Source organism: Macaca nemestrina, chromosome 1, assembly GCF_043159975.1.
Source record: "Macaca nemestrina isolate mMacNem1 chromosome 1, mMacNem.hap1, whole genome shotgun sequence".
Taxonomy (NCBI): domain Eukaryota; kingdom Metazoa; phylum Chordata; class Mammalia; order Primates; family Cercopithecidae; genus Macaca; species Macaca nemestrina.
In genome coordinates, this window is record NC_092125.1 from 13,168,841 (window position 1) to 13,183,659 (window position 14,819).

The following is a 14,819-nucleotide window of genomic DNA, read 5'->3' on the forward strand; positions in this document are numbered from 1 at the left end:
CTGTCCAGGGTGGGCCAAGGCTGAAGACACCACGTGAAAGTCTCAGCTCCTTCCCTCCAAGCGGTCTCGACAGAGTTGCCATCAGAAGTGTGGCATCAGCAGATGTCCCACCCCCACATCCAGATGAAGGGAAAGTTGGGTCCTGGGGACCCGTGATGGGGATCTGGTTTGGAGAGTGGCCTGAGACAGACTCACAGAGTGAAACTGAGGTCAAGCCAGGCGGAATGACCGACCGTGGTGTTAGTCAGTCAAGACCCATCAGAGGCAGAACCCAGGTGGGAGGAAACGGTGAAGGCAGTGGTACCAGCCCAGTGAGGAGTGGGGTGGGGATGAAGCTGTGGACGTGCCTAGGGGTCTAGGGTCCAGGCATGGTCCCTCTTTATAGAGCTGGGAGGGGCACGTGGCCTGCTCAGATGACTTTCTTCCTAAGACTGTGCATCAACCTTTTGTTCTGAAGCTGTCGTGGACCAGCGCCCCATCAACTACTGTGCAACTGGCCTGCATAACTGCGACATACCCCAGCGGGCCCGGTGTATCTACACAGGAGGGTCCTCCTACACCTGTTCCTGTTTGCCAGGCTTTTCTGGGGATGGCCAAGCCTGCCAAGGTATGTGGTTGCTCTGATTTTCCCCTGTGTGTAACCTGAGGAAGTTTCCTAGGTGGTACCTGGCATGTGCCAATCACCAACTCACTCCCAAATAAAAGGAAGAGTTCTTCTGTCATCTCCATTGAGTTAATGAGTTGCTTTTCATATCTCTCTAGTAGTTTGAACTATGCATTTTCTTTCGGGGGCTGTTCTCATTGGTGACTGTTTTGTTCTAGGTGACTAGTTCATTCAGGTGACAATTAGACACCTGCTCTCTGCTAGGAACTGGGGATATTTTCTGTCTTTCACGAAGAGACAAACTCTCCTTTTACCTGGAGGACATGCATGGAGCTTAAAGTCCATCCCTTTATTTAATAAGATGTATTAATATATAATAATTCAACTGGCTTGTTCTAACCTCCTTCAAAAAAGCAAAGTTGTCTGATTGAATAAATGACTGCAGGTCAAAGAGTAAATGACTCAGTGTAATTCCTTCAGACTTGAGCTTCTTGGCTGCCAGGGTGCTCTTACAGGTAATTTTAGGTAAGATAACCCATGAATAGAGTACCCTGAGTCTCTTGGTTTGCACAATCACTTGATATTATACCATAGAGTATTTCTAAGAAGTCCCAACTAAGGTGGAATTTCTGAGATACTTTCTCTTTGTTACTGAACATGTGGGTGTTTTCTCACTTTCTGTCAAGTAGTTAATAATCTGTTGGTCAACACTCAGACAGTTTTGAAGCTCTCATTTATGACAGGAGGGATAATTTTATAACGCAAATAGATCCTATCTTTTCCCCGTTGTAAGGTTGATACAAGCATTCTTTTCTTTCTTTCTTTCTTTCTTTTTTTTTTTTTTTGAGATGGAGTTTTGCTCTTGTTGCCCAAACTGGAGTGCGGTGGCGCGATCTCAGCTCACTGCAACCTCCACCTTTGTTGCCAAAGTGAAACACATTTGTAAGTGCAACAGATAGAAACTGGGGAGTCAGTGACTTGATAGTTAATGTTTAGTGAGTTTTGAAATACTCTTCCCGGATCAGAAGCAGGTTCCCATAGATTTGAGTAAGTGGCTTAAATTATTGTGTAAACTCCGAATTCCAGAATAAATCTCATTGTCCCCGGGCCTGGTGGCTGTTTTACAGATGTGGATGAATGCCAGCCAAGCCGGTGTCACCCTGACGCCTTCTGCTACAACACTCCAGGCTCTTTCACGTGCCAGTGCAAACCTGGTTATCAGGGAGACGGCTTCCGCTGCGTGCCCGGAGGTAAGGTGGTGGGACATCTGGAGTTGGCAGCCCATTGCCCTATCCATAAATCCAGAGCTCATGGCCCTGGGAGAGAAGGTGAGGTGGGAAAGTAGGAGGCTCCATGGAGAGTTCTAAGAGTTGTTGAGGTGGGAGATCAGAGCATGGACTGCAACACAGAGCATTCTTTGAAATGGTAGAACATCAGATGGGAACATTGCCTGTAATCCCAGTACTTTAGGAGGCCAAGGTGGGTGGATCACTTGAGGTCAGGAGTTCGAGATCAGCCTGGCCAACATGGCAAAACCCCCTCTCAACTAAAATTACAAAAATTAGTCAGGCATGGAGGCACGTGCCTGTAATCCCAGCTACTCCGGAGGCTGAGGCATGAGAATCGCTTGGACCTGGGAGGCAGAGGTTGCAGTGAGCTGCAATTGAGCCACTGTAGTCCATCTTGGGTGACAGAGTGAGACTGCCTCAAAAAAAAAAAGAAAAAAAAAAAAAGAAAAAAGAATATATTTGACACCTTAGACTGGAGTTAACCAATTGTGTTATTGATTTTTAATTACTGCTGATGTTGTTGGTCAGATACATTCATGCCACTATAAATGTTTTCAATTAGAGATAGGTAAACATGTTCATCTATCGCTTTTTAAGCAGTTAAAAACCATTTAAATAACCATCCCCTTCACTAGTCTGTGAGTGCATTGAAGACCTGTGAGCTCATTGAGGGTGGTGTAGCTCCACTTTATTTTTTTGTATGTTTCCAGCACCCAGTGGAGTATTTGGTATATAGTGGGGCTCACGGCTGTTTATAGCTGTTGAAGAAATAAGTGAATGAACCAGCTCCATTTCTCCAAAAGCATTTGGAAATCTTTGTTTATCTTCACTCTCAGTAAGACTAGTTTTTAGAGTAGCTGTATATCAAAAAAGAGAAAATGTCAGATTAAGATTTACATTTTAATGTATAGTAGCACAAATTGTTAGTCTAAATTATTTTCTTCTGCTTAAAATGGGGGTTAGCAAACTATGGCCCATGGGCCAAATCTGGCTGGCTGTTTTTGTAAATAAAGTTTTATTGGAACACATCCATGCTTATGTATAGTCTATGGCTGCTTTCATGTTACAAAGGCTGAGTTCAGTAGTTGTGACAGAGACTGTAAGCTCTGCAAAGCCTAAAAAGCATAAATAGGCCGGGTGCCATGGCTCTCACCTGTAATCCTAGCATTTTGGGAGGTCGAGGTGGACAGATTACTTGAGTCCAGGAGTTTGAGAGACCATGCTGGGCAACATAGTGAGACCCTGTTTCTACAAAAAATACAAAAATTAGCTGGGTGTGGTGTGGCACACCTATAGTGCTGGCTTCTCGGGGGGCTGAGGTGGGAAAATGGAGCCAGGGAGATTGAGGCTGCAGTGAGCCAAGATCACACTACACCCCAGCCTGGGTGACAGAGTGAGATCCTGTCTCAAAAAAAAAAAGTATAAATAGCCTACTATGTGGGCTCTTGACAGAAAAAGTTTGCTGACTCCTGGCTTCAATAAACCCAGGCAAGGCAACCTTTTGTTCCTGAAATTATGGGAACAAATACCACCACTCATAGATTTTAATGGGCGGGTTACATAGAGAAGAGTGTATAATCATTTGAGTCAAGACATTCCAGCCAGTATTAAAAATGACTAATATTCATTGGCCAAGCGCGGTGGCTCACACCTATAATCCCAGCACTTTGGGAGGCCGAGACGGGCGGATCACGAGGTCAGGAGATTGAGACCATCCTGGCTAACACGGAAACCCCGTCTCTACTAAAACACACAAAAAATTAGCTGTGTGTGGTAGTGGGCGCCTGTAGTCCCAGCTACTCAGGAGGCTGAGGCAGGAGAATGGCGTGAACCCGGGAGGCGGAGCTTGCGGTGAGCCGAGATTACGCCACTGCACCCCAGCCTGGGCGACAGAGCAAGACTCCGTCTCAAAAAAAAAAGTGACTAATATTCATTATTTCCTTAGGCTTGCTTCACATCTCCAGTTTAAAGAGAAGCAGATGTTTCCAATTTTGTTTTTTTGTTTTTTTAACCTGACTTTTTGTCCCCTCTTGAAAACTCTGTTGACTAAACAGAAACAGATCCAGACGTGTAGGCTGGGATCTAAAGATGGGACAAAGATAAAATTAATAAGGGCTGCTTGCCAGGATCGTTTATATATTGGATCTTGTTCCCTTAAGAAGTTTAACATTTGGTTATATACTGGAGAGAGTGTGCATTAGAAATGTGTAAGAGTGTTCATTGAGTATTGTTTGTAATAGAAAAAAATCTAAATGACTGCAAACAAGAGGAACAAACAGATGACTTTTGGTATAATCCATACAATGAAATAACATATAGCAGTTAAAATGAATGAACTAGAGTTCAGGGGTAAGTCTCAAAAACATAATGTCGAGCAAAAGAATTTATAAAAGGATATGTATAGCATGGCCCCATGTGTATAAAACATAAGCCTATGTGAAAATATACCTACATGTGTTATGTTATGTATATACATAAGAAAGCTACAACATGCACAGTGAATGAGAAATGAAAAGTTCGGGATAGATGTTACCTCTATAATGGGAGAGAGGGAATTGGGATTGGAGAGGGATACATGGTGTGTCTTAGTCTGTTGGGGCTGCTCTGGCAAAATACTGTAGACTGGGGGTTTATAAACAGCAGAAACTTGTTTCTCATAGTTCTGAAGGCCGGAAAGTCCGAGATCGATGTGCTGACAAGTTGTGTGTCTGGCGAAGGCCCACTGCCTAGTTCATAGACAGCCAGACATCTTTCTGCAATGTCCTTATATGGTAGAAAGGGCAAGGGGTCTCTTTGGGGACGCTATTATAAGGGCACCACTAAGGCCATTCATGAGGGCCCCCCTGTCATGACCTAGTCACCTCCTGGTGGCCTCACCCTCAATGCCATCACCTTGGGAGTTAGGATTTCAGTATATGAATGTGGGCGGGAACATAAACATTCAGACCGCAGCACAAGAGCTGCATTTGTGTTTCTAAAGTTTTATTTTTCAGTCAGAATATGAATACAGATATTTTCATCATATTATTCTAAATTGCATATGACTAAAATACTTTATGAAGGCCAGACACAGTGGCTCATGCCTCTAATCCCAGCACTTTGGGAGACCAAGGAGGGTGGATCACCTGAGGTCAGGAGTTCAAGACCACCCTGGCCAACATGGTGAAACCCTGTCTCTATTAAAAATACAAAAATTAGGCCAGGTGTGGTGGCTCATGCCTGTAATCCTAGCATTTTGGGAGGCCAAGGCGGGCGGATCACCTGAGGTTGAGAGTTCAAGACCAGCTTGACCAACACGGAGAAACCCCGTCTCTACTGAAAATACAAAATTAGTCGGGCGTGGTGGTGCATGCCTGTAATCCCAGCTACTCGGGAGCCTGAGGCAGGAGAATCACCTGAACCCGGGTGGCAGAGGTTGCGGTGAGTCGAGATCACACCATTGCACTCCAGCCTGGGCAACAAGAGTGAAACTCCTTCTCAAAAAAAAAAAAAAAAAAAAAAAAAAAAAATTAGCTGGGTGTGGTGGCACGTGCCTGTAATCCTAGCTAATCAGGAGGTTGAGGCAGGCGAATAACTTGAGCATAGGAGGTGGAGGACGCAGTAACCCAAGATTGCACCAGTGCACTCCAGCATGGGTGACAGAGAAAGACTCCATCTCTAAATAATAAATAAATAAATAAATACTTTATGAAACATTACAGGGAGAAAAATAATGCATAGTGTCATCTGGTCTCCTGGTGCCTATCATAGTAAAGGACAGGGATCATACAGCACTTATTTGGTACTTACTGTATACAGAAGGGGCTAGTTTCCAAAAGAAAACTAAACTGGCTTTGAAGGTAAGCCAGTTAAGATCATGGCTACTGTAACGTCAACTGATAACAGACAAACTACAAGAAATGGTGATTTGTTCCTCTTTGTCTTCTGCACGCTGCTCCACATCCTGTGTATGGATTGTAAAGTTAGTTTAGTGGCTTGCTGTTCTCACTTTCTTTTGAATGGAATGTTGAAATAGCAAACAATAATCTAGAAAATATCAGATTGAGAATACATGTAGTAGCAATAAGTATTGCTCCATGAAGCAATGCTTGTATGTATATTTGTGTATGTGCATGGGTAGTGCATGCCAGCAGGTGTGCGTGTGTGTGCGTGCACATGTGTATGCGTGTCTAAGTGTGCATGGGCTGGTGTACTGGGATGCTGAGTAAAATGTATTTCTTTCTGTGGATCATGGTTAGAAAGTTAGAAAGTCACCATATTAGTTCTCTATTGTTGCATAACAAATCATCACCAAAGCTAGCCACTTAAAACAATAAGCATTTATTTTCTCACAGTTTCTGTGGGTCAGGAGTTCAGGAACAGCTTTCCTGGGTGGTCCCTGGACCCAGGGACTCTCATGAGGTTGTTGCTGAGACATCAGTCGGGGCTGTGGTCTTCTGTGACGGCAAAGAAGGAACCCCGCTGAAGGACCCGCATGGTTGTCGGCAGGCCTCAGTTCCTCGAACATGGGTCTTTCTACAGGGATGGCTATGTGTCTTCAAGACCTAGCAGCTGGCTCCCTCCAGAGCAAGTCAAAGGAGAGAGAGAGAGAGAAAAAGAGAGACTGACCAAGATGGAAGCCACAGTCTTTTATAAACAGATCTTGGAAGTGACAAGTATCGCTTTTGTTGATACCATCAGTCTCGGGCCATCCCTCTTGCAGTGTGACAGGGGTCTGCCCAAGTATGGAAGACCAGGCAGTGGGGAAAATGAGGGCCATCTTGGAGGTTGGCCACCGTAGCCACTGGCCCTGACCTTGCCTGGACAACATCTGAGAGAATGTAACTGGCTAGGTTTTTGTAACATAAGGGAGTTTATTAGAGGATCAAAGAAAGGCATACAATGTCTTGGGCTAGAAATGTAAAACCTGGTTCTTAAGGGCAAATACCAAGCCTGGAGATGTTGGGTCACTTTGCTATACCCTTAGCACCAGCATTCTGCATCTAGATCTGGCGCCACACATCTGAGGCAGGAAGAAAATGAGATTTCAGGAAGCAGGGCTACAAGGAAAGATGAAAACATGCAGGAGGATACAGCTCAAAGGACAGAAAGCTGAGGAACAATGGAATGTGGCTTCTGTTGTTTATATTATAGTTTACACATGTTTCAAGCAAACCCAGTGTGGAAAAACTAGAATTTCCTAATTAGAGCTGGAAGGGACACTAGAAAATGTGTCATTTATCCTATTTGTTTTACAAATAAGGAACATGAGGCCTGAATAATTTCTTAGTTTACAAAAAAAGGTTTCTTGAATCTTCTTTTTTTTTTTTTTTAAGAGACAGGACCTTGCTCTGTCACCCAGGTGCAGTGCAGTCATAGCTCACTGCAGCCTTGACCTCCTGGGCTCAAGTGATCCTCCCTCCTCAGCCTCCTGAGTATCTGGAACTACAGGTGTGCACCACCATGCCCAGCTAACTTCTTTTTATTTTTTCTAGACACAGGGTCTCACTATGCCCAGGCTGATCTTGAACTCCTGGCCTCAAGTGATCCTCCCACTTTGGCCTCCCAAAGTGATGGGATTATAGGCGTGAGCCACTGTGCCCAGCCAAATTCTTTATATACATATACGTATCTTTGTGTTAGTCTGTTCTCGAGTTGCTATAAAGAAATACCTGAGGCTGGGTAATTTATAAAGAAAAGAGGTTTAATTGGCTCACAGTTCTGCAGGTTGTACAGGAAGCAGAGCCTGCACCGGCTTCCTGGGAGGCCTCAGGAAGCTTACAATCATGGTAGAAGGTGAAGAGGGAGCAGGCGTCTCATGTGGCAGGAGCAGGAGCAAGTGAAGGGGGAGGTACTACACACTTTTCAACAGCCAGATCTTATGGGAACTTACTCACTATGCTGAGGATGGCACCAATGGAATGGTGCTAAACCATTCATGAAAAAACCACCCCCATGATCCAATCATATTTCACTAGGCCCCGCAATGCAATCATATTCCACCAGGCCCCACCTCCAACGTTAGGGATTACAATTGAACATGAGATGTAGAGGGGACAAAAATCCAAACCTTATCCATTTTAAATGAAAACAATTCCTAAGCCCTCCACTGTTGGCTTACATTACTTTTATTATAGATAAATCTAGGTATCAACTTTTTTCCTAACTATAAGGTCAAAACAGATTTGCAAATTAAATAAAACAGTTATAAATCATAAATTTCCAAATCAACATTAGTTTAATGTGCTGATTGTTGTTTGAGATGAAATTGCCATTCCTGCTGTTGGCTCCCCGACCCTGGATGGACATTCTTTCTGTCTCTACTGGGTAATTCCAGTCAGCCTATGAAGAAGTTGTGATCGTTCTCACCTAAAAGACAAATAAAAATGGACAGATGTGGTGGCTCATGCCTGTAATCCTATGGCTTGAGGCCAGGAGTTTAAGAACACCCTGGACTACATAGCAAGAACCCATCTCTATCAAAAAATTTAAAACTTAGCTGGGCACAGTATTAGCTAATTGTTACAAAAAATTAAAAATTAGCTAGGCATGGCATTTAGAAATTAGCACACACCTGTAGTTCCAGCTGTTCACGAGGCTGAGGCAAGAGCCTCACTTGAGCCTGGGAGTTTAAGGCTGCAGTGAGCTATGATCGTGCCCCTGCACTTCAGCCTGGGGTGACAGAGCTAGACCCTTTCTCCAAAAAAATTTAAAAATAATAAACAAAATGAAGCTTTCCCTCAACCCTGCATCCGTCTCTCACTGCCATCCCCTCTCCCTCCTCCCTTTGTAGTTTAACTCCTCATCAAGGTCGTCTGGAATTGCTGCCTCTACTTCCTCCTCTCTCATCTTCCATTTTTGTCCTATCTTTATATTGTAAAAATAAAACAGATGCAGAAAGTCGAAGAAAGCAACAGGTAGTTCAAGGAGTTACTCTAAGGTGAGTCTGATTGTCACTACCACTCAGATCTTAAAATAGAGATTTACCAGCAGCCCCAGGAGCCCCACCTGCCCCGATCATAGCCTCCTCTCTCTCCTCAAAAGCAACCACTAACCTGACATTTGTAGTAATCTCTTCCTTGCATTTCTAATAGTTTTATCTCACTTGAGTGTATTCCTAGACGTTGTAGGTTTAGTGCTGCTCATTTTTCTATCTGTAGTTTTCTTCACTGTCCCTTTCTTTTCCTTGCATTTGGTCTGTTGAAGAACCCATGCCTTTTGATCTGTAGTTTCCCACAGTCTGGATCTTGCTGATTGCACACTCATTGTACAGCACAACAAGCTCCTTTGTCCTCTAAATTGCCTGCATATTGTCAGAGGCTTGATCAGACTTAGGTTCACTCCTTTTGGCAAGGTGGTGGTGTGATCTTTCATCAGGAGTGCATGTCTGCTTGTCTGACTTTTTGTGATGTTAGGAGCTATTGATGATTACTGCCTAGACCCATTAATTTCTAGGGAGGGACAAATGGTGATATTCAAATTTCATCATTACTTTCTCATTTATTAGTTGAAATTCATGCTCATTTCCTGGCTCCACTCATTTCTAATGGGGGGAGCAAAATGGTGATAGTCTAATTCTATTCATTGCAACAAAATAACAACTAAAACTGTATTTGTAATTTGGGAGCTGAGAGGTAACTTTATTCAGCATATGGGTGGAGAAGCAGAGGACAGTCAGTCTCCCAAGAGAAACGTAAAGCAAGTGAGTGACAAGGAGAGAGGAGCTCTTGGTTCCTGACAGTTGTCTAGTTCTGGTTCCAGTCTCTTTTTTGATTCACATGACATAACTATATTTTCATAATAAATTCCTCCTTTGGGTTTAGGTTAAGTGAGAGTGGTTCCTGTTACTTTAGTTAAAGAACTTTGGCCAGTGAGGGCACTGTGCACACTTACGATGATGTTATTACTATTAGAAAACGCAGGCTGGATAGTTAGTTACTGTGCTCGGTACGGAAGTTAGTTGATGTTTATGGATTTTTGTTCATTTTAAAATTCAGGTAAGCTGTTTCTTTACCACTTTTCCTTTCTGACGTGTCTTCATTAAATAATGCCTCCCTAAAATAATATGAATAGATATCTCCAACATCAAACAATAGTTTCAAAAAGTGAAATTTTTATCTAGTGGAAGGAATAATACTAAAGTAATAATAGCTAATACTTATATAGCACATAATTTTTGCCCAGTATTGTTTTAAAAATAGCAAAATGTAAGGTAAATTAGAAGAAATCTTTTTAGTAAATGAGATTTTATGTCAAAGTGTATGGCATTTGAATCATTTTGCAATCAGAAAAAACAGACAATTGGTTCAAATATCTTCAGAATTGTATCTTACAAAATTATGATCGTGTGTTGTTTATGCTTTCCAAAAGCATTACAATTTGCTTTTGAGATTTCCCAGCTCTCTCCCCATCCCCCGCCTATGTCTAGGCCTTCTCTTCCCTGGTCTCTGCTTACGTTTGTTTTTTTGTTTGTTTTTTGTTTTTTTGAGATGGAGTCTGTCTCTGTCACCCAGGCTGGAGTGCAGTGGTGCGATCTCGGCTCACTGCAACCTCCACCTCCCAGGTTCAAACAATTCTCCTGCCTCAGCCTTCCGAGTAGCTGAGACTATAGGCTCACGCCACCACGCCCAGCTAATTTTGTATTTTTTTTTTTTTTTTTGGAGTTGGAGTCTTGCTCTGTCCCCCAGGCTGGAGTGCAGTGGCATGATCTCAGCTCACTGCAACCTCCGCCTCGTGGGTTCACGCCATTCTCCTGCCTCAGCCTCCTGAGTAGCTGGGACTACAAGTGCCCGCCACCGCGCCTGGCTAGTTTTTTGTATTTTTAGTAGAGACAGGGTTTCACCGTGGTCTCGATCTGCTGACCTTGTGATCCGCCCGCCTCAGCCTCCCAAAGTGCTGGGATTACAGGCGTGAACCACAATTTTGTATTTTTCATAGACATGGGGTTTCACCGTGTTGGTCAGGCTGGTCTCAAACTCCCAACCTCACTGATTTGCCCACCTCAGCCTCCCAAAGTGTTGGGATTACAGGCATGAGCCACCGTGCCCGGCTCCATTCTTCTTATGTTTGATCCCACTCTCAGCACTGTCTTCCCAGCATGATGCCCTGACAGCCCGGTCAATTTCCTAGGGCCTAGCTCTTCCAGCACCTTTTAGTCTTTACCTTTTTTTTTTTTTTTTTTGAGACAGAGTCTTGCTCTGTCACCAAGGCTGGAGTGCAATGGCATGATCTCGGCCCACTGCAAGCTCCACCTCCTAGGTTCACGCCATTCTCCTGGCCTCAGTCTCCCGTGTAGCTGGGACTACAGGTGCCCACCACCACGCCCAGCTAATTTTTTCTATTTTTAGTAGAGACGAGGTTTCACCGTGTTAGCCAGGATGGTCTGGATCTCCTGACCTTGTGATCCACTGGCCTTGGCCTTCCAAAGTGCTGGGATTGCAGGGGCGAACCACCACACCTGGCCTGGTCTTTAACTTAAAGTAAGAAAAACCCTCCCAGTTTTGCTGCTGTTTTTACATTGGCCTGCAGTGCCTTCTAGAGTGCCTGTTAGCGCTGGGGCTTGCCTGTTCCCACACCGTGAGATGCTTGCCGCTTTCCTCTGCTGTCTTCCACACAAAGATAACGGTTGGTGGTGTGTCCCTTCACCATTCCTTATCACTGTGTTGCTTTGCAAATGTCACCCATGGGCTATGGATTTTGTTATCTAGTTAATCCATCTGGAACTGGACTGTAAACAGTAGGCTCCTGCATTCTTCCAGAGTCTCTCATTCCCTCTCTTACCGCTGCAGTCGGCTTCCTTCCCCACCACAGCACCCAGACTGCTCTCGTAAAAGTCAGCAACAACCCTCCCTCTGTTAGATCTGAGGCCTCATTTCTTTTTCTTTTTTCTTTTTCTTTTTTTTTTTTGGAACAGAATCTCACTTTGTCATTCAGGATGGAGTGCAGTGGTGCGATCTCTGCTCACTGCAACATCTGCCTCCAGGATTCTTGTGCCTCAGTCTCCTGAGTGGCTGGGATTACAGGTGTGTACCACCACACTTGGCTATTTTTGTCGTTGTTGTTTTTTGAGACAGGATCTCACTCTGTTGCCCAGGCTGGAGTGCAGTGGCGCCATCTCAGCTCACTGCAGCCTCTACCTCCCAGGTTCAAGCAATCCTCCTGCCTCAGCCTCCTGAGTAGCTGGGATTACAGGTGCTTGCCACCATGCCAGGCTAATTTTTGTATCTTTAGTAGAGGTGGGGTTTCACCATGTTGGCCAGGCTTGTCTCGAAATCCTGGCCTCAAGTGGTCTGCCCACCTCTGCCTCCCAAAGTTCTGGGATTATAGGCGTGAGCCATCGTGTCTGGCCTGAGGCCTCATTTCTTGATAGCGCTTGGCACAGTTGGTCTCACCCTCCTTCCTGAAACACTTTCTTCATTTGGTATCGAGGACAACACACCTCGGGGCTTCTGCAATTCCGGCTGGTGCATATCACTGCTGGTATGATCAGCCCCATCGAATGCATGAAGATATGTGGGTTAGAGAGACTAGATAATTTGTCCAAGGCATCCAACTAACTAGCAGCATAGTCAGGACCAATAGTTAAATGTTTCTTAAGCATCTCTTGTGTGCTTGTCACTGCACTTGACACGTGAACAGTAAAATGTCTCCACCCTGGACGAATCTGCACCGTAACTGGGCAGGAAAAGGGAATAATTGAAATTAGTAGTGAATAACTAGTAGTTATCACTAGGAGTGATAACTAGCAGTGGGAAGCAGAGATGCAGGTGGCCTAGAAAAGCTGTGGAGAGTGAGAGAGGGAGGATTCCCACTCAGCCTTTTCGGCGGGTGAGATTTGAATAGGAGGCAGGGAGGAATAAGGAGGAGGAGGCGCAGTCAGGCAAATGGGGGAGTTGAGGTTGAGGAGGTTCCAAACCAGGCCACCCAAAGGCTTGAAAAGCTCCCAGTCTTGATGCCTGTGCCGCGTCTGACCGCCACCTCCTTCCCTTGTGAGTCTCACATGGCCTCATTTCCAAATCCACGGAGTCATCGTTGAGCCTGTGGTTCCTCCAGCCGTTCTTTTTCTTGAAGTCCTCTCTAACCTAACCCCAGGGAGCATGAAGTCAACCATCCTCACCAATGCCTGGAATTTCTTGACTTCCTATCCCTCTTCACTCTCAGGCTACAAAGCTCTTGCCTTAAGTCTGTTCAGCCACTGTGCATAGGCTGCTGTGACTGGGTGTGTCGGAGACACTGCAGATGTATTGCCTTGTTTTTTTGTTTGTTTTTTTAGAGCCTCGCTCTGTTGCTCAGACTGCAGTGCAGTGGCGCGATCTCAGCTCACTGCAACCTCCGCCTGCCGGGTTCAAGTGATTCTCCCACCTCAGCCTCCCAAGTAGCTGGGATTACAGGCACATGCCACTGCGCCCAGCTGATTTTTGTATTTTTAGTAGATACAGGGTCTCACCATGTTAGCCAGGCTGTTCTCGAATGCCCTGCCTCAGGTGATCTGCCTGCCTCAGCTTCCCAGAGTGCTGGGATTACAGGCATGAACCACCGCGCCCAGCCTGATCTATCATCTTTAATGTCAGCCAAGCCCTTGACCAAGGCAGGTGTGTTGCTCTTCCTCTCTGTCCCATAGCAGCCTGTCCAGACCACGGCCAGCCACTTCTCCCACTGTGCCACTGACCAGGGCCCTCATCTTTCACCCTAGCCTGTACAGTCAAGGATTCTCCTATGTAGCCCTTGCAGGGCACCTGGCTGATGGCAGCTTTCACTAAATGCTTATAACACTAGTGAGTAAGTGCTTCACATGTCCATGGGACTCTTGACCTGAAGCGTATGATGACTACCATGATTTTAAAAGCCTGCAGTGGTAGAATTTCGGGAGAGGGAGGCAGCCGGGAGCCAAGAGCTACTCCAGGAAGCAGGTGTGACAAAACTCAACAATGCAGTTTCACATCACGACAGAGGAGACTGCACACAGAGGAGCACTGCGAGTTCTCTTCTGGTGCTGGTTTACGACCTTTCTGTTTTCCCTTCTTTGTTTGCCTTTTCCTAACTGTGAGTTCAGTGCCCCCCTGGCCATTCGTCTTCCTCTTCAGCCCTGTGAGAATGGGGGTAAATGTTGAGAAGGGACATGAAGAGAGTTCATAAGTAAAGAAGGCTGTCATCACCATTATTGTTATTGCTATCACTATTACTAGTGGTGTGGTTCTTAGTAGCCCTAGGAACATGAGGATGAAGACCATGTCAGATGGACATTGCCCCCTTGACTTGTAAATTCCCATTCTTGGAAATTTGGCACTCTTGCTTGGACTAACAAGTGTCTATTTGGCAGCAAATGAGATGGGGCTGTAAGCCAGCAAAATCTCAAAGCCAGGCTGGGCGCGGTGGCTCATGCCTGTAATCCCAGCACTTTGGGAGGCCAAGGCGGGCGAATCACGAGGTCAGGAGTTTGAGACCAGCCTGGTAAACATGGTGAAACCCCATCTTTACTAAAAATACAGAAAATTAGCTGGGCACAGTGGCAGGCGCCTGTAATCCCAGCTACTTGGGAGGCTGAGGCAGGAGAATTGCTTGAACCCGGGAGGTGGAGGTTGCAGTGAGCCAAGATTGCACCACTTCACTCCAGGCTGGGCGACAGTGAGATTCTGTCTCAAAAAAAAAAAAAAAAATCTCAAAGCCAGCAGAGACCAGGGACGGTTCACTGCACCCGAATGACCTTGTCCAGAGATGTGTGTCCCCGAAGTGCATGCTCAGAGTCTGTGCAGGCCCTGGGAGTAGCTGTCCCTGCAGCGGGGCACAGACTCTGTGCAGGAAGATGCTGAATAAACAGCGCCTTCCCGAACAAGTTCCATTCTCAGTAGCCCATGGGTTCTCCCGTGGTTACATGTCATCTCTTCCCAGAGAGTCTTGACATCTGTGAGCATCTCCCCTCCCTCCACTCTATTGAGTCGATGAGCAGC

At 45.4% G+C, this 14,819-nt stretch overlaps 1 protein-coding gene across 1 annotated transcript in view; it reads left to right on the forward strand.

Annotated features, from left to right (window-relative positions):
* Nucleotides 1-14,819, forward strand: part of LOC105474781 (nidogen 1) — a 94,703-nt gene that overhangs the window by 55,080 nt on the left and 24,804 nt on the right. The window contains exons 11-12 of the mRNA XM_024790614.2: nucleotides 458-607; nucleotides 1,732-1,854. Of these exons, the coding sequence (XP_024646382.2) occupies nucleotides 458-607; nucleotides 1,732-1,854 (273 nt within the window). The remainder of the gene's footprint in view (nucleotides 1-457; nucleotides 608-1,731; nucleotides 1,855-14,819) is intronic.